Source organism: Salminus brasiliensis, chromosome 2 (assembly GCF_030463535.1).
Source record: "Salminus brasiliensis chromosome 2, fSalBra1.hap2, whole genome shotgun sequence".
Lineage (NCBI taxonomy): Eukaryota > Metazoa > Chordata > Actinopteri > Characiformes > Bryconidae > Salminus > Salminus brasiliensis.
In genome coordinates, this window is record NC_132879.1 from 41,306,510 (window position 1) to 41,327,264 (window position 20,755).

At 38.8% G+C, this 20,755-nt stretch overlaps 1 protein-coding gene across 2 annotated transcripts; it reads right to left on the reverse strand.

The window, feature by feature from the left end:
- Positions 1-969: 969 nt before the first annotated feature.
- agbl5 (AGBL carboxypeptidase 5) lies at positions 970-19,209 on the reverse strand. 2 transcript variants are annotated; one of them, XM_072672775.1, is made up of 12 exons: positions 19,117-19,209; positions 17,101-17,426; positions 16,838-17,009; positions 14,908-15,077; positions 14,471-14,648; positions 13,881-14,059; positions 11,104-11,608; positions 9,231-9,400; positions 6,969-7,104; positions 6,151-6,341; positions 5,622-5,818; positions 970-4,252 (listed from the first exon to the last, which is right to left on the reverse strand). In XM_072672775.1, the coding sequence occupies exons 2-12, from the start codon at positions 17,292-17,294 to the stop codon at positions 3,870-3,872; spliced, it is 2,475 nt and encodes an 824-aa protein (XP_072528876.1). In that variant the 5' UTR covers positions 17,295-17,426; positions 19,117-19,209; the 3' UTR covers positions 970-3,869. The 2 variants fall into 2 exon arrangements, with proteins under 2 accessions (XP_072528876.1, XP_072528875.1); XM_072672774.1 differs by having other exon boundaries at positions 18,608-19,194.
- Positions 19,210-20,755: the final 1,546 nt, after the last annotated feature.

Here is a 20,755-nt window from a genome sequence, read left to right on the forward strand (position 1 = left end):
TGATGTTGGAGTTTTCACAAATGTCTGGGTCACTCCTAGTTTGATACTAGTCCACCACCAAAAATATATATCCAGTCAAAAAGGGCTCTAAGGTCAGAAGCTGAACTCCAGAAAAGGGCTAGTTTGTGTTATGTTATTGATTAACACATAATATTGATCAAACACTTACAAAATAATATTCTGTAGATGGAGGTAAGGTAAAGTATCAATCATTCAGAGTGCTCTGCAAAAAGATGACAATTATACATAAACAACAACTGTAAAACTATTAGAGAAAAGATCTGGTTAACTGCTGAGAGTAAGGCAGGGCAACAATTCCAGAAACGTATAAAAGTTACTCTGATCTGGGGCTTCGTTTTCCGCCATCTTTACGGGGCTCTTTTTTTCCTGCATTGCATGTATACAGAAAACCTACCTTGGCTGCAGCCTAGGCTTTGGAATGCAGCTATTATGTTCAAACAGTAATTCTGTGCATTCCCTTTTTAAAACGCCAGTTTCCAGTCACACAATACCAGGCTTCTATCTCTATAAATGGAGAGAGACCATAAAAGGTCGGAAGAGCAGATGTCTTCCTGACTTTCTTTGTAACCGACAACACGTTACGCGTTATGAGAATTATTACGCCATTTATCATCTCTGGTTTAGGTCAAAACGTCATATCTTTGACATGAAGATAGCTTTGGAGAGAACCCATTATGCTTCATGAATATGAAGCCTCTGTGTTATAAGAAACTGCTTTGTGACACATGTTTCCTCCCTACAACCTGCAGAGCTTCCAACTCTCAAGCACTGGCTGCAAGACTTATTATATGAGGTCTACTTTCATGCCATACTTGCCTCCGTAATGTGAAGGAGACTAGAAAAACTAGAGATGTAATGGAAAAGTCACCAAACAGACAAAACAGTTTAGGCAGAGTCCTCTGGGTTCTAAGACAGGGGTGAAAGTGTGGAAAAAGGGTCAGATGTCTATTCACTTACCCAGATGTCAGGTTTATTTAAGAAAAACAACAACAAAAAAAGATCACACAAGTGAAAAGTTTGGACCACTAGCTCCTCTATCAGCCCCCCATATTATTTCAATATAGTTGTATACATATGTTGTGTCCACTGCCTTCTACTGAAGATAAAGATGAAGCACATTTATTGGTACATTATTAGGAGATTGAGGCAAAACATGAGAAAGTTACATAGGCAGGAGATTACTTTAAAATTGGAGACATAAAAACCATCAGAAACTACATTTAGGCACAACTCGTTTTTAGATATCCTTCCACAAGTAAGCAATCCACAATGGAATTACAGTTTAACTAATAGGAAAAAAAGAAAGGGTTGAAAAACAAAAATAAGGCAGTTTATATTGATGTGGTGACACAACTATGTACATCACCACTATGAGATGAGAATGTTTAGTTTAGTAGGAAAACATCCCAAAACCACAGACAGCAAAAACACAGCCTATCAACATGAAACAAACAATCACATGATCTATTTGGCGAGCGGACCACGTCATCTAACCTGCATCGGGCAGTCTCTAGTCTCGAGCAGATAGCAAAACCATAATGCCATTAGCACAGACAACAAACCTTACTACCATCAGAGAGCCTAAATACTGAGGCGACAGTTGGCTGGAACACCTGAAACACACGCTAAGCAGGCCAGGTTTGCCAAGTCTGATCAGGGAATGTACTATTAAGATTTGTGGGCTAGAAACCTGCAGGTAGTGCTGCCTTTAGTAAAGTAAGCTCAGTCTACACAGCACACCATAATCTGTTGACTTGCTTATTACTTACTTACTTAGTTTTCCCCTAAAGAAATAATATTTTGATCAAGATTTAGAAGATTAATTTTTAGAAGAACAAGACTTTGGGAGGAAAGTTTGAGTAACTCCTAACTCCTTCAAAAGTCTAGAGAGATAAAAGTCACTAGTTAGCACACTGCATAACAATTTCACACATAATCATTGCTTGTTAAAGCTTGTGAAAAAATAAAACGTACAATGACCGTTAAAAAGAGGAAGTAATAGTTACAGTGACAGGAGGAGGTCTCTGTGATTGAACAGAATGACACCAAAAAGCCATTTTCACACAGGATTACACAGGTGATCTATCCATGTTATGCCTGCACACATGCGTTCTGTCGAAGCTGACTTGGCAAATAGGTCATTCAATCTGATGATACACCAATGCACTTTTTTAAAGACCCTACATGGTTTAAAATGCTACCCTAACAACTGATCTGTCCTAATAGTGTGACTTTCCTCACAAATATATATATATATATACTTCATACCTTTTGCCAAATTGTTTTCTAAAGTATACTAAAATGACTTATGATATACATCTGATGTTGTGCATCATGCCCATAGTAGGAATTCTAAATGAAAGTTTTCTATGAGAATGTTTTTAAAAATGCTTTGAGAGCCTTTGGTAGACAAAGGTTCACATTTTTCACACTGAAGGTCACTGTATTCTTTACTAAGAAGTAAAAATATGAATAAATGCTACATTCATGCCAACACTCATGCGCACTGAAACAATGTTGCGTCTACTAAGTCTACTATTATATACTAACCCCAACTCTCTTACCAAAGTTTGCAAAGCTTCCTGATTTGTTCTGGGGGAAGTCTTGTTAAAGTGCCAGTCTTATGATGTTATAGCAAAGTGTAGCTGTGTTAGCAAAATGTGAACTGACTCATAACAATGTAATTCAGAGGATCCAGTGACAGTGTATGTCAAAATGTACACACAATTAAAAAAAAAAAACCCTATTCATTTCTCCAACAAAGAAAAAACAGTTTTGATTTCCAGAATGAGCATGACAACAACAGAATAGAATCATAATTTCAGTGGTCTTTTGGGTTCAGTCAGATTTTAGCCAACATTCTGAATAGCTTGTCCAGCCTGGCAGCAGCAGCCACGAAAGAACGCAATTCTTTAGCCGAGCATGGATGGCTTATTCATAGTTAATTCTTACAAGCACTCCCAAAACTTTTTTTTTCGGAATGCACAGACACACCAAAAATAAAAAAAAACCCACACAAACAAAACGAAATATATAAATATAAAAGAAAGAATGAAGAAATAATTGAACAGATGTTCTAATCCTGCTTGAATACAAGCTCAGATTTCTCCCAAACACAGGCTGATTATTAGTTTTAAATGGCACAAGGAAAAAAATAAATAAAATCCAATACAATAAAACCTATAAATGAAGCTACAGTACTAGGCTTGTCCAGTGGCACTGCAGCTTTAGTTCTTCAAATCAAGTCAAGTATACTGAGACACTGGTCCTGTGTAATACAAACATCAATATGAGTAATAATTACAGAGGACTACTAAAGTGATCCTATATGAGTAGGGCTGTACGTTTAATGTAGTGGTGGCACTGTACTGAAAAAATAAGAACAGGAAAAACGTACAACAAAAGACAAAAGTGCAAGAAGGCATACTGCAGAAAAAAGTTCCTGAAAAGAGTGACACACACACACAGCCTTTTGTTCCCATGATTACCATTACATTCAGTCACTAGCGTTAAGTGTATACTCCATTAATATGATCAAAGTGCAATGCTTCTAAATAATCAAAACTAAAGCCTGCTACTGTTGTGAAAAATAATAAATATAAAAGTGTTTCTCTGGCGTTTAATGCCAGTGACCATTTGAGTGGGTCCATTTCTGCCCTTTTAGTCAAATAAATTCAAAGAAAATTTAAAAAATAAAATCTAATAACAATTCATACAAATAAAACAAAAACACACACAAGCAGAAGTAAACTCCACAGTACAATGCCCAGGCCTGTTTGGCCTCCCTCATTGTAGCGCCGATCCCTTCTCACACACTCACATAGATCACATAAATAGGGAACGTTCAGTCACTCTTGCTGGGGCTGCATGGCCTGTGGTGGGCCTTTCTGTGCAGCAGGGTCTCTGAGATATGCATGTAGTGGCTCTATGGGAAGGCCATTTTGGGGCACGACCTGCATGGAGGGTCGCAGCTGGGTCAGGCAGGGCGGCTGCAGTGAATACAGACCTGCTGTGCTGATGGAGCAGGTGCTAGGAGCAGCGTCGCCTGCGACGCACCCCAATGAACTGGATGAGGGAGATGAGGAGGAGGAGGATGAGGAGGAGGAGGAAGATGAGGTGGGGGAAGGGGAGAGAGTTGTATGGGATTGGGTTGTTGGAGAGTTTCCGGAGGACTGGAGAGAGAGGCGATGGTTGAGGTGATGAGGCCGTCTCTTGTCCTGAGCTTTACTCTCTACAGGAAGACATACAAATACGATTGGGGATTGGGCGAATTGGGGACACAACACCAGCTCTCTATATCAGTACTGTTTTTAAACAAGCCATTGCAACCTTTTGCTTAACAGTGTACAGCCTTTGCCTTGGATAAACCTGGGGTACCGGATGCGACATCCTCAGAATGAACGGCCAGCATTTTTTTCTAGAATCATGTATAAAATACATTGGTTGGGCATATTCGTTCACAAAATGAAAAAAATAATTTAAAAAATGCACTGTTAAACTACACTGTCTCAGAAAATACAGATCAGGTTCTTCGGCGCCCTAATTTAGTAGTTAAATACTGTTTGTTCTCATACCTAAGGCCTTTTACATTTAATTACAGCTAAATAATGGTAAAAAAATAGGCTATTTTGTATTTGTATTCAAGCCTTGTATTTGAATTCAAGCCATATAAGCTAGTTTTATCTATGTAAACAACCTTTTTACAAGTTGAAAAACACTGTCCTCCTATGTATGTTTTATCCCAAAATGTATACAAATATACATGCTACGAACAAACTGAATAGCATTAGTATTATTGCGGTTGGTGTGGCAGAGGAAGTAACAACACAGCCTTCCCTATGGCCGAGTAGAGATTGATTCCACTGCTAGGCATGCACACCACACTACACTAATAAAGAGTTCTCACAGGATGGAGATCAAGACTATGAACACTGTATTATAGATTATAACTATTTTAGCATTACTGTATAACACCAACTGCTTAAACTATAGTATAGTACTGCTAAAGTCACTTAACGAGCACACTTGATAAAGCCTGCTTGGTTTGCATGTATTTTTATAAAGTTATCCCTTATTACTTCTGTAATGTAAGGCTAAATGTAATTAAAACATATAGAACTTGGGGATTAAATTGGACTGCTTATTTGCTTTAAATTCTAGTGGATCCAGTTACATTTGGGGTCACAAACAAACACAGCAGAAAATGGTTTCAGCTCGTAGTAGTACTACTAGTAGTAGCAGCAGTAGTAGTAGTAGTAGTACAAAGGAGACAGAGGAGGACAAACATCAACTCAGGAAATGCTAGATAAATAATTGCTGATTTTTAGGTTGTGGTGTTGGTTTGATGAAACACCAAAAGATGCAGTGGAGAGGTGCTGCTAGATACAATGTTACAAATCTTTCTAGTCAGGTATACAGATGGCAGTGGAAAAATAGGCTGTACAACTACTAATAACATTAAGCAATTATGAGGGAAGGTCACTGGAAGAACACATAATTGGTGCACACTGGCATTTAACAGGAGTGTTTAGAAAATAGGCTTCAGTACGCAGTCTCAAAAAACACTGTAAACTGAGTTAGGAGAAGTGAAGTGCTCTTACCTCTGACTGGTCCCAGTGCTTTGTGGGTAGGTCTGTGTGCATTGGAGGCGTTTACGGAGTTACTCCAGCCGAACGTGAAGCTGGGGGAACTTTTCAGTTGTGGCAATGTCTGCCGGCTTCCAGTGACGATACAGTTACCACTGCTGTTGCTGCGGTTCCGACTTAGACAGTTCCCCGAAACAGAGCTGCTCAGACCTCTGAAACATACGGAGTTACCCAGGGCAACAATAGGTAAAACAATGTATTTGGATGCATTTGCTAATTTAATACTGTTGCCAGTCAAAATTTAGATTAAATGAGATTATAACCTTTGTCCACCATGTATTCCCATTACACAGACACACCATTTTTGTCATATAAAAATGATCAACAATAATTCTGAATAAACCCATGTAAAGTTACCATTCCAGAGATGTTTTTTTTGGTCTATTTGTATACTTCAAGTGTTTATAATACAGTGCACTATACACAGTATTTAACAGGTTTCTTTGAACTGGAGGAGGTTTAATGAAGCTTAGAGAGCTCTTACGAGGGTTTAGGGGGGCTCGAGGGCTTGTTGGTGTTCTTGCGGACCCTTGTGCTGAAGCCCTTGCTGTTGCGCACATGTTTGAGCATGCGGGCACGCAGATTCACCAAGTTCTTGTGCTCAGAAAGGACCAGCCGTGGCCAAGGGTTGCACTCTGCCATGTCCAGTGCTGCTATAGCAACTGCGCGACCCACCTGAGATAGACAAACATTAAACAGCAGTTGAAGCACTTTGCCCAAGCTGCACATTACAATATTGTGTATGTACAATTTATAAACCTATAATATATTTATTACACACACTTAAAAAAGAAATCTTGTGCACCTTTTTTTAATCTAAATGTAGAATAGTTCAAAGAAATCATTGAAAGCCTAATATTGCCAAACATTCATGTCTATGATGAGTGTTTGGAAACTTCCAACCTTAACAGTAGCCTTTTCACATGGAAATTCAAAGATCAAGGGTCAAGTGTGGATGCAGTTATAATGTTGGGAAGTGTTGGTGGTGTGATGGAAGAAGAGAGTGAATCAATCCATAATCCATTATGCTGCCAGGACACTTTCCTGATTTTTCCTTTGTTTTAATTGCATTCTGTTTTGTCTCATTTTCACTCTCCTCTTTCATTACACCACCAACACTTTAAGGTGCACATTGGGTTTTTCCATACACCTCTTCCTCCATCCTGTGAGCTTTAGGGAAAAGAAATTGATCCAATTATGCAAATGGAGAGAGTGTGTGTGCATGCACTCCAGGGCTTTACTGCAAGTGGGGGGAGGCGAGACAGCGGAGATAAGGTAATTTAAGGAAACAAAGTAAATTACCTGTTCATATACTTCTGGTGTGTATTTTGGAGGGAAGGCAGGAGGAGGAGGTGGAGTAGCTCGGCCGTTATCGTGGCAGGCAGGTGGGATGGTGTTGACGGAGTGGCCGGTGTTATAGTTACATTCCAATGTGTAACTTCACAGGGGATAAAGCAGATTTGTCACTGACATACTAAGGTCACATTACACTAATACACAAGTGGACAAAATTGTTGGTACCCCTCTGTTAATGAAAGAAAAACCCACAGTGGTCACAGAAATAACTTGAATCTGACATAAGTAATAATAAATAAAAATGCTATGAAAATTAACCAATAAAAGTCAGACATTGCTGTTCAACCATGCTTTAACAGAATTATTATTATTATAAAAAAAAGGCCAGGACAGAAATGGTACCCATAACTTAATACTTTGTTGCACAACCTTTTGAGGCAATCACTGCAATCAAACGATTCCTGTAACTGTCAATGAGACTTCTGCACCTCTCAGCAGTAATTTTAGCCCACTCCGCATGAGCAAACTGCTCCAGTTATCTCAGGTTTGTAAGGTGCCTTTTCCAGACATGTTTCCAGCATGTTTCAGCTCCTTCCAAAGATGTTTTAAGATTTAGGATTTAGGTCAGGGCTCATAGAAGGCCATTTTAGAATAGTCCAATGTTTTCCTCTTAGCCATTCTTGGGTGTTTTTAGTTGTGTGTTTTGGGTCATTATCCTGTTGCAAGTTCTCTCTAGAATCCCTGGATAGTCTTGAGATTTCATTGTACCCTGCACAGATTCAAGACACCCTGTGCCAGATGCAGCAAAGCAGCCACAGAACATAACAGAGCCTCCTTCATGTTTCACAGCGGGGACAGTGTTCTTTTCTTGATATGCTTCATTTCTCCATCTGTTAACATAGAGCTGATGTGCCTGTTTCATCTGTCCATATTACCTTCCCAGAAGCTTTGGGAACTCTTTCTTTGCTTCCTCTGGTCCATGTTGAGTGTGGTACACACCTTGTCACCAAACTGCACAGTGACTACCTGTAGCCCTATATATAGGCCCATTGACTGATTACAAGATTGTAGACACCTGTGATGCTAATTAGTGGACACACCTTGATTTAACATGTCCCTTTGGTCACATTATTTTCAGGGGTACCATCATTTTTGTCCAGGCCTGTTTAATGAGTTTACTTTTTAAAATAATTCTGTTGAAGCATGGTTCAAAATCAATGTCGGATTTTCATTTGTTCATTTATATAGATTTTTTTTTTTTTACGTTTGTCAGATTCAAGTTATTTCTGTGACCATTGTGGGTTTTTCTTTCATTAACCAAGTGGTACCAACAATTTTGTCCACATGTGTATTTAAAGATGGCTTATAGATCATTATTGTTTTACCTTGTACTAATAGACCTAAAAATATTGTTGCACTCTCCCATCTCCTAATATCAATTAAAAAAGCACATAAAGTGATGACGCGAAAGAGGAGTGAGTTGTAGTCAACCTACAGTTATGGAATGACATGAAATTAAAAGCCTATGAGCAAACATTTTTCTTTTAAACCCAAACATACATACGTGCACATTTATTTATATTCTAAAAAACCTGTTTCATTGAAAAAGAGATAAGGTAAAAAGAAAGAATCATGAAGCCTGAATCAGCTGTACTAGTTGTTGAAAACCACAAATTATGTTACGGTTATTTTTTTTTATGCTGACATTTGCATATTTTGTAACACCCCTCAAATCATAGCATAGCATGATCATACATAATCCAGTCAAGTTATGAATCACATCAATCACATAAGCCCAAACATTCATAGAAACCAGGTAATTTTTATGACATTCATAGATACCAGATCAGTTTTTTTAATGAAAACAATTATATGAATAGGGATCTTGTCACACATTTGCTGTAGTAACAGACTATACTTTTTTGGGAAGTCATTAGGTGTCATAGTCATAGGTATTGGAATACTTCTCTGAGAATTTAATGACATTCAGCCACAAGAGCATTAGTGAGGTCAGGTACTGATGTTGGATGATTAATTCTGGATTGCAAACACCACTCTAGCTTACAACACTCAGCACTGGGCATGGTGACCTTAGACTCACATGCAGCTTCTCCAGAAGTTGTTGGTAGTTCCTTTTTTATGGCAGCTATGCAAGCTGTAACTGAACACCCTGGGTGTTAAGGTTGTACCCAGGAGTGCACTCTTAATACCCAAAAATCAAAAAATAAGTTGAGCTGTAACGAACTGTGATTGCTGAATATGGTTTACCTGTGTATCAGGCCGATGGCTTTGTGAATGGCTACGCGCCCACTGCCCTCTTTAGACTGACCATCACGCTTGTCTCGTGCATACATGTTCTTCTCTGAAAAATTACAGCCAAGGAAGTCGAAATGGGCGCAGTTTAAGGAGATCAGTTTCGGATACATCATGTTTTCCACCTATGGTGAAAGTAAAGAAAGAGTAGAGGAGGGAATATTTAGGGAAAAGGAGATATAGAAAAGAAAAACCAACATGCAATGGATTTTTTGTATTCGTACTGAACCCATATGTTAGATTTTTGTTGCCTCACAATAAGGAACAAAACAACCACATTAGCTACAGGCTATTTGCATGGCGAAAACCGACGTTTCAAAACAGTTATATCCATCAGCTTAGCATTAAAAACATGGTGACCCACTCACATGCTGCTTCTCCAGAAGTATATATATTTGAACAGTCCAACAGTATTGTTAAAGAGTTGCATGTTGCATGTTTTGCAGATTAGTGTTTAATTATCTTTGACCTTGTGCATGCTTTTTGGCATCACGTACATGCACTCTGATCCCAGACGTTCTCCAAGCTGGTTGTTGCTTTTCTCCCCCAATGATTTTGAGTTGGTTTAATTGAAATTTTATTTATTTAATTTTAGTTTATTAGCAAAATTCACAAACATTGACCAAACAAGAACAATGTAAACAGCTCAATACAACTAATAGAACAAGAGCTTTCTCCAAATTCAAACTGCACAAGTAGCAAAAATGCTACTTTTAATGACTACTGCAGTTTCAGAATTATTCACATTTGCAATGAAGTCAAGGACTTCAACAGTTGCATCAGGGGTGCTTGAGATAAAACACCAAATGGATCAGGGGTATGTCTGAAGAAGGAAAAAAATGAAGAATACATTGAAAACAACTGCCTATAGTAAAGCATGGCAGTGGCATGGTGATGCTCTGTTGCTGCTTTGCTTCCTCTGGCACTGCAGCGTGTGGAGGGCAAAATGGAACCAATCAATTGTCAGAAAATCCTAGGAGAATCTGAAGCTTGGGCATCCTTGGACTTTTTAACAGGACAATGATCCCAAGCATAGCTCAAAGCCCACTAAAGGCTTAGATTCATTAAAACATCCTGACTGATTCTGGAGTGATAATTACATTTGCCTGATATGAATCCCCTAGAAAATGTGGGGACAAAAAGGCAGTTGCAGATCAAAAACCAAAAAATATTAGTGAACTGGAAGCTAAGATTCTTTAGGAATGCTGCCAGATGGATGCTGGAGTCTGGGTGTGAATCACGTTTGCAGCAGGTCATAACAGCAGATGGCTGCTCTTCTAAGTACTAAATATGCGTGTCATAAAGGAGTTAAATAATTCTGCATTAAAAGTGTAATTTTATGTTGCATTTGGAGAAAGCACTTGTTATATTAATTATGTTGATCTATTTAAACTGGTCTTGCTTGATTGGTTTATTGCACTGAAAAGTTAATTTACTTTAGGGGTGGAATTATTTTGCACTAACATTAGCCATGGTGACCTAAGGCTCAAGTGTGGCTGCTCCCTGCCTGTTAAATAGGTTTTATGAGGTTTTCTTCCATGTCCTTTTCTATGGGTATGCATCTGTGCGAGAAAGCACAACACACACAAAATTAAGCCCCCACAAATTGATCATCTCAGGGCGCCATAATGTATACTATGTCTGGAGACATAGTACATTTCCTCAATGTGAATGGGAAAGAAGGAAACTACATTACTACAATACATTATAATTGTACACATTCATAGTGGATCTTAATTCCTCACAAAGTAACCAAGGAGTGGATATACATGGCAAATCAATAAATACTTCAATAAAGGGCAAAGTGAGTGTATGCACACAGACCTACCTGCTGATTCACCTCACTTAGGTTGTTTCCATACATAAAGCACCCTCTTTTGGAGGCATGACCATGTAAGTCGATGTAATAAGCCACGCCACTCTCCTGGGGTGCAATCTTCTCTGTGGAGTTGGAGTTAGAAACACACTGGGCTTCACAACGGCTTTGTACAGATTCATTCTCATCACAAGGCCCCACATCTCCCTCGACTCCAGTCTTCGCCCAGCTCTCCTCCAGCTGCATGGGTATCTCTGACAAGTCGAAGGTCGGACCCTCCAGCCGCTCTGCCTCATTACGACAGTTGAGGTAGTGCTCCAACTCGCAGGTTGTGGTCACAGGTGAGATAGTAGTGTTTGATTGGTTGGAAGTTTTGAGGGCTGCCGGAGTGCTGGGGTTGAGACGGTTGTGCTGGTGATGGTACAGGAGGAGAGATTTGGCTCCGTAGATAGAAGGATGTAATTCTGCACTTGGGTTCACATACTGTCGGTTCAGATTGACACCCCGAGAGTCCGTCCTTTCAGTGCAACCAGAAACATACACACAAATATTGTTTTACAATAGTTGCAATCAAAATGATTAAACTCCTGTTGCAAATTATGTTTACTTATATTATAAGCAAAATCTATAATAATGGCCTCCAGTTCACTAGATTTTCTGTGCCGTTCAAGTCAGGCACCTGTGATGACCACTCAAGAATATTCCAGGACAGCAAAGCAGCCCCAGAGCATCACAGAGCCACTGGCATGCTTTACTGTAGGCAGAGTGTTCTTTTCAGCGTTTGCTTTATTTATCCCCTTCCAGACACACCACTGACCCATCCTCTGAACATCTTGGACAACTCTCTGGACTAGTCAGTCCAGGTATTTAATGTGTGTAAATTTAATGTGTGTAAATTTTAAAATTTAAACTTAGAGTTTGTAAATAAACCTAATTTGCCAAGGGAGTTGTAAAAAGCAATATCTGGTCTTATTTAATTATTTGTTTAAACAATTGTATGAAAAACACATAAAAGATTGTGCAGAACATCTGATGGGCTTAACAAGTTGTTGTTTACAAACACCATTTTCTGGAATTCTCTATACTCACATGAGACTACAGGATGTAACAATACAAGAACACACACAGTGTATAAAAAAAAAATCAGACCAAAAAAAACACAAACAAAAAAAACACCAAACAATGTAATGAAAACTGCTCTATACACCTCACATCAATATGTCCAGATATGTATGTAGATACATTTTGTTCAGACACTACAAATTTCTTGCCTAAAATGTATTCATTTACACATACAGCAAACAGTGCAGTAAAAAGTGTGATATTGTTCTATCCAAATTTGTAAATTAGTGCTTTTTAAAGTAAACCCTCTAACAACTGTAAAGCATGGTGGTACTGGTATAATGTTTTGGGGATGTTGTGCATTTTTGACAAGCTGATGGACAGATTTGTGCACAAACCATTTTGACTGACAAAGTTAATGTTTTTTACTGGATTTTACACAAATATGACTAGGGTTACGCAGCATTATGCTCCACAACACAGTAGAGCGGCTAGTAGAATGGCTAGTGCACCAACAAAACAAGATGCCATTTGTGCAAAGAAAACTGGAACACTCCTATCATAACTATCTACTATGCCATCTACTATGACAGGCTATTTCTCAGAACATATGCGAGCCACTGTTCATCAGTGAGTGCTCAAAGCATGACCCTTTCCCATCAATCTGCCCAATTCTATTACATGCCCATAGCAGTCTGTGGGGTCTTGTGGCTATCAGGGTGGGGACGAAAGCAGCTGATTTTTGTTTCTTTTAGTGTCTTTTCTCAAGCCCATACTAGAACATTAGCAATGAATTTGTGAGACATTTCAGTCTTTAAACAAATGCAGCTGTTACTCGTTCCAATTATAAAAATGGTATGAATCATTTCAAAGCCACATTATCACCGCCAGAGGAGTAGATGGCACAGTCGCTGGGTTTGATGAAGCCACCTCAACCTTGAGCAGAACAAGCAATCAAGCCGTGTGTGTGCATGCTGCCGTTTTTACTTTCACTCCGCTGCTGCATTGAGAACACTAACGCTAGAGCTTTGTTAGTTTATTTCGAGATGGAATAAACACCATCTTCACCACCTTTAAATACTTGTATGTGAGATCTTTTAGTTGTAGTTTTGTTTACAAAGAGTTAAGCTCAGTGTTTTAAGGTGCTCTCCCCACTATGTGGCAAGCTGCGGTCAATTCTGTTTAGCCTTTTGTTTGTTTAAAGAGCGAATTGTAAACTCATGTACATGAACTCTGTCTTGTACATTCCTGTCCTTGTTCTACAGCCAAAGGAACTGTGACCATCCTTAAATCTAAGCATTTGAATAAATATAAACAATAATATTCAAACTTTTGACTGCTTTCTTTAATAACGACATCGCACAACACTTGTACTCCTACTTTCAGGACTTAATACATTTTAGAATAAACTACTTTCAATACGCAAGTACAAATTAAAAAGTACTTTAGTACTTCCAATTAAGTATGGTGCCTAAAGAGCACTTCTACTTCTACTCAAGTCACTTTTTTTTGATAGAGCACTTGTACTTTTACCCAAGTCAGGGATTCTAGTACTTTATACATGCCTGATGAGGTATATGGAAATGTACCACATTTAGTTTATGTTGAATCTGTTTAATAGACCTGATTGTAATCTAATACCAATGCAAAGTATAAACAGTCTTGAAGATAGAAGTTATGACACAAATACAGACATGCAAGTGTTTCATATGCCTTGGGTTACTGACCTATAGTGACCCCTGCTGACTCCGTCAGGGTTAAGCATGGGAATAAGCTTAAAAACAAACATCCTGCGAAGTGCCAGTGCACGAGGATCTTCCTGATTCAGAATGAAGTTCAGGAAACCATTGAACACAAAGCTGGAGGGCGTCTCACCAGGGTGCACCCTACTGCTGAGAAAAAAAACCTACACACACACATGGAAAAACACAGAATCACCAAAGATATCGGGCACGGTTTACATTGAAACATTGATTACATGGCCTCTGTGAAATCGTCAGGTTCCCCTCCATTAAAGATCATGATTGTGCGTTCCGGTTTATGTGCACATCAAAAAAATTGCTACATTTGTCTACATGCACAGAGTCAGTAAAATATTGGGTAGTAATCTGTGTGTGTGTGGTTTACCTATGGCCATTAAGGCTGTATCGTGCCTAAATAAAAGTTTGAATAACTTTATAGATTGTCTGCATATTAACTAGATGAAGTGATGCCACACAATATTGATGCTATTACTGCTCCTAACTGCACTAATTACAATCAGAATACCTAAAGGTATCATTGTCAGTTCTTTGTTTGAACTTGTGTGCAGTAATACCCGTTTGCCAGCAAAGCGGTGTGGTCGTGGTGTACTGTGGTCAGGGAAGAGTTTGTCCAGTCTAGGTTCTCGCTCCTCCAGCATACCATGGCAGGATGTCACAGTCAGCAGGTCTACTCTGCGTCCATCCAGCGAATTACACAGCAACTCACGGTGGTAATACAGACCGTCTGCCGGACTAGAGAGAGTATGTAAAGGAGATGGAGAGGAGATCATTTTCCATTACCATGATGCTTAGAAACTTGACATATTTTGGAATACATTTAGCTCACTAAATATTCCAAATGCATTGTTGGAGATGGTGGAAAAAATTAAAATCACATTCTAAATCCACATTACGATTAAGACACATTAGGAAAAGGCAGACATACTCAATCGTGCCCTAAAACGTAAATAGACAGCCACTTTGGTCACAGTCACAGTGAGTGTTTGTTTACCTGCAGGGCCCCAGTGCATGAGAGTAACTGAGCAGTTTCTGGTCTACCTGCAGCAGCATGTCCTGACACTCAGTGTATGAGAAGGGATAGCAAAAGGCAAAGTATGTGGTGGTTCTTCTCACATCCAGCACACGATGCACAAACGAAAGAGTGAAGTGACTGTCAGACATCTGGAGAAGAAACACAAACAGCTGTCATATTTCTTTACTTGGTACTAGTCAGGCACTGGAAAAGCAAAAGAATAAGCTATTCCTGGTTGGACTAAAAATAGCAGTTCTATTCAAGTAGATAAAAAGACTAGAAAACCTTTGAGATAAGGAAAGATCAAATGCAAACCTAAAATAAAAGGTAGCTATTTTAAACCAGTAGTTTGAAAACATAAATGTGACAGATTATGACTGCATGGATAAAACTGCTTGTGTGTTTCTTGACTGTGCTACATTCAGAGCTTGGGTTTGAGTTTGATGCAGAAAGTATTTTAACAAGTAATATTTTACATTCTCCTAAATTCATAGTTTGGTTAAACAACAACATTATTTACAATTTTCTGCCTTAAAAGGCAGCTGACCAGCTAAGACAAGCTTGGTTTCCAAGGATTGCTTCTATAGTCACCCTGGACCTAAAAAATTCTGAACTTAAATCTGTAGCTAGTAACATCTGAATTATATCCATACTTTTGTGCAGTTTTATACAGAACAGTGTGTCAAATGCAATGTCAGAAACATAAGAAAGCTTCCTTAAACACATTTTTGATGCCTTTTGATTAGACATTCAAGTGTGCAATGATGAACTGGTGAAGTATAAGCTTTTATTTTTTTATAAGAACCAACATCAAACCTGTCATGAAGTAACATGTTATGCTGTTAACACCTGATATACTGAATAAATCACTTTAAAGGGACCAGATCATGGAACCCCACATCTGCTTTAAACAGTACGATGTCTTATGAAAACCTTTTTGAGGTTACATTACTTTCCTAGTCCATACAGTCCCCGGCTGTAAATGGATCCCTACTCCCTCATTAGTATTATGTAATATAGGGAAAGACTATTTAGTTCACAAAGTAACAACAGAAAGAAAAACAAATGAATTCGGACACTTACTCATCATCATCATCATCACGCTTCAGTACCGGTTGTATAAACTAAGATGTAAGTAGCCGAGTCACGTTTAGAGCTGCATATACTTTCTAAATGAATTATAATAAAGCAATGAGCTGTTCATGGAATAATCTTTAACTGTTGTGTTGCTAAGAAACATAAGCCTCTCATTAATAAACTACATGGAAAACTATCGGGATTCATGGCTTCCATTTTGTTCCACCCTAATAATGACGATTGTATTCCATGTAACGATTCGGACACTGCAAAAAAAAAAAAAGGTCAACGTACTCAGTAGTGCCCTAAAACATAAATAGGGAGCTTATTCGTTACAGCCTCTATGCACAAAAAACAGGTTTCAGCCTGGACTAATTTTTGATGAGGCATGACACAGGGCACCAACCAGAACAGAGGTTGTTTTATATATATTTATATTAAAAAACATATTTTATATTTTTTTCTAGTCTTAAAAGGTACAGTAACTGAAAGGTTAGGGAGTTCTGCTCAAACATCCTCCAAATGTCATCATGCTTGAGAACAGTTCTGAGATTTCCACCGCCTGATCAATTACTTAAAGAAATAACTCGTTGCAGCAATTGATGCTAAAAGTAACATAACCAGGAACTCACTCTAAGGGCATGATTACCACACAGATAATAGAGCATTGCAAAACAGTATTTGGTCAATCATGATCTCATGATTGTGTCTTAAGTTTGAGTAACTCTTGGTAACAAAAATGTCGCAGCATAAAGCATAATTACAGCATGGACTGGAATATAGTGTGACAACGCATAAAAAAAGACAGGACAAAAACGTGTGCAAGCAGTACCTTGAATGTGGGGCGATCTCGCACTCTCTCCCAGCGCGTTTTGACCGGTAAGGTTCGTACAATCGGAGCCATGCCCTGAGAGTACAGCTTACTCTGCTTATTCATGTTCATTACATTGATCTTTAGAAGTTTACCAGGCAACACTCCACGTACACTGAAGTAGAACCACGACCTGCTCACACATCAAGAGACACACAAAGCTTTAGCTTTAGATAAATCATGTCTAAAAGGTAGCTAGCATTCTTTTTTCTTAGCACTCTTACCGGTTTCCATTCTCAAACTCTGTGTCTGCACAGTCAGGTTTGGTCCACACGTTGAACTCATAGTCAGCCTCAGGTACAGAATTGCTGGAGGAGCTGTAGCTGTCACTATCTGACTGCCTTACTTTATCCACTCTCCCCAGGTTTCCAGAGTCGAACCGTGAGCTAAACACCACACGGCCAAAGTGGACCTCCATGATCAGAGCTCCGGCTTCAAACTATCACTCACTATGCTGCACCTAGACAGTTTCTCTCTCTCTCTCTCTCTCTCTCTCTCTCTCTCTCTCTCTCTCTCTCTCACATACGCAACTCACATCTGCACTTCACATCTGTATAGAGGAGGAAACATGATGGAAATGAGAAGAGAGTTTAAGATGTAAAACAAAGCACAAAATAAGTTCCCCACTACAGTCAGGCTTTTAAACCTTTACTAATCATTATATTCGTTTTTTTTATTTTCTGTATAATTAATCATTAGGCTTTTTAATCATTTATGTGGAAATGCACATGAAGGGCATCATAACATTACATAGATTCCACAGTATTTTATCATTATTAGCATATTCCCATTCAGAGGACAACAGTAAGTTCACATGTGGCTTTGAGTAGTAGCTAAAGACAATGGTTATTTCTGGTGAACGCCTGGTTTGTATTACCACTACAATATTCTGAGGAAATTTCTTTATCATTAGAATAACTTTAACTGCAAGCTGCACATCAGACAAGGCACTCTCCTGTCTGTTTTGGTGTTGTTTTACTTTTTTCTTCCCACTACTCGTCCTCTGTAAACTGATACGGGGGATAGAAAAGCAAGCCAGTAGCTACGTGGTCCTAACCTGTTTAAAAAATAAACAGCACTAAGCTATACGTTAACTAGCTGTGTAGCTACATTGTGTGACAGCGAAAAACTGAATGAAATCTATTAGTTTTAATCTCAATTCCACAGAACTCTAGCTAACCTATCTAGCTAATAGTAGCTGCAATGAGGTATCTAGCTAACGCACTGCATTTTTTGTTAACTCCCTGTAAGACTACACCTTAATCACACAATAATTGTTTCATTTGAAAGGCATTGGAGTAGACACATAAATACAAAAATGAATTCAAATGACAAAATACTTATTGACCTCACTACACATAAATGAAGTGTCTGTATTCAGTCCACACTACATTTTAAAATTCACTATTCAGTATATAGAGTACAGTCACAGAATACACTGCACCAAGCTATTTAAAATAATTAACATTACTGCAAATGTTTTAATCTCAATTCCACAGAACTCTAGCTAACTACCTAACCTAGCTAATAGTAGCTGCAATGAGGTAACGCAGAAAAACTCAAAGAAACCAACATTAGCTAGCTAGCTAGAAGCTAAAATATTCCTGACAGCAGTTCAATCCAACCGAAATGACTGTTCATTAAATCGAAACGGCCTTAATATTAGATAGCTAAGTGGCAGGTGACAGGTGATAATCTCTTCAGCCGTCGCTGACATTCAGTGAAACTTACAGCTAAGAGAACGTTAAAGCTTCAGCGCGGCCCTTTTGCGACGAATATGCAGAGGCATTCGCTAGCACTGCTTAGTTGTAAGACCGCCTCGAACGAAAACAAATAGTTGTGTTGCTCGCTAGCTAACTTAACCGAGCTAGCAAATGCACAGCCAGCTATCCTTTAGTCACAACCCACTATAGCAGGTAGCACGGTAGCAAGCTACCCATGTTCGCTAACAGCTGTCATGCAGAAGCAAAAGCATGACATCAGCTGTATCCTACGTATCGTTACTTCATATTGTGTTTAAGCACAAGTGTAGAATAAATCCATTAGCTAGCTAGTAACTCCTGGCCACCTAGTCAGCCAACTGTCTTTGGGTTCGTCAGCGTTTGCGTTTGAGGTAGCCCAAACACAATGACATGACCAGCACAACTGTCTGTCCACAGTCTCGCGTATGAATAGCAGCCAGTACAGTACAAATCTACAGAAACGCATCGTACGGTTCCACGTTTCCTAACGAAAATTACCCTCTTGCGTCGCTTCGGCAAACATCAGCGCAGTGGTTTTAAATCCAAACAAACCCACTCGTCCGTCCGTCTCCGCGTAGCGACAATAAGGCGGCAGCTGATTGGTGCGATGAGCTCACGGTGAGCACCCAGGACGACAATGAGCGCCTATTGGTTTGTGCTTGTGGAAGTTGTAGCGTGTGTACATAAATAAAAACATGTACACGTAACGGTGCGATGACAGGAGTTGAAACTGTCTAAACAAGGCAAATGTGCATTTTTATTGAACGCATTTTTGTAAGTGATGTTTTCCCACTGACCTTTTTATTGCATATTATACAAGTAGCAATCCAAGTTATTCAATCTCAATTTAACTAGCTCGCTACATTTCTGGTTCTGATTCCCACCAACGTTTTCCTATAGGGTTCAAGTCAGGTGGCTGTGACAACCACTCCATAATCTACCAGGACTTCTTCTGAAACCAAGCCTTGCTGGATTTTGAAGTATTCTTGGAATCACTGTCTTGTTGTAAGGTCCAATGACACCCAGGCTTCAGTTGTCTTTACAGAAGACATGACATTTTCTCCTAGGATTCCCTGATACTCCATCTCACCCTGTTCTTTTTTAACCTTGATCCAAACATCCATATAACATTCCAGTTTTGGTTCATTGCTCTTTAGGACAGATTTCCATAATGGATGTGGGGATGTCAGTTTTGTTTTTTTTTGATACATTAATTTTTTCAGCTTGCATCGTCACCTTTTTGGACCATATATGAAGAGTTTCTATGAAAGGTTCACAAATACAAATCAACACTCTGAAGGAACTATAGACCACAAAAGTGCTGATGAGTTAATTGTCAAATCACTTTTGATTTTGATATAAAATGGCTGTTACTGCATTTTTTGTTAACTCCCTGTAAGACTACACCTTAATCACACAATAATTGTTTCATTTGAAAGGCATTGGAGTACAAACACAAATACAAAAATGAATTCAAATGACTTATTGACAAAATACTTATTGACCTCACTACACATAAATGAAGTGTCTGTATTCAGTCCACACTACATTTTAAAATTCACTATTCAGTATATAGAGTACAGTCACAGAATACACTGCACCAAACTATTTAAAATAATTAACATTACTGCAAATGTCAACAACACCAGTATGAACATATACTGTGGGCAGGGCCAACCATTATGTTTTTATTTAATTTATTTATAAACCATTAATACAAAGTCAATATTTATTTAATATTTTGTAATAGCCATGTTGTCTTTAAGGAATAATTCCATGTCCACCTTGGCCTGCCTTGTACACAGTCAATTTGTTTCTATTAAGAGAGTCAGTTGTCTACTGGTGGCGCACTGCTTGTAGGGCAGCATCTGTTAGAAACATGAAGCTTGACTTCCTCAATGTGGATGATATACAAACACTGACATTTCAGCAGTCATGTGGTATTACACAAATCCAATCAGGTAAAGCAAAAACACATCCTACTTTCCCAATGCAGCACACTGTACCAATGCATTCTATATGTAACATATGCAGAGAATGGGTTTATGGGGACAATGTTACATTGGAGGTAGATTTCAGTTCTTAAAGATTCCAGGGTTGTGTTTTATAACTAAGAGCACGTCTAACGCACACTACA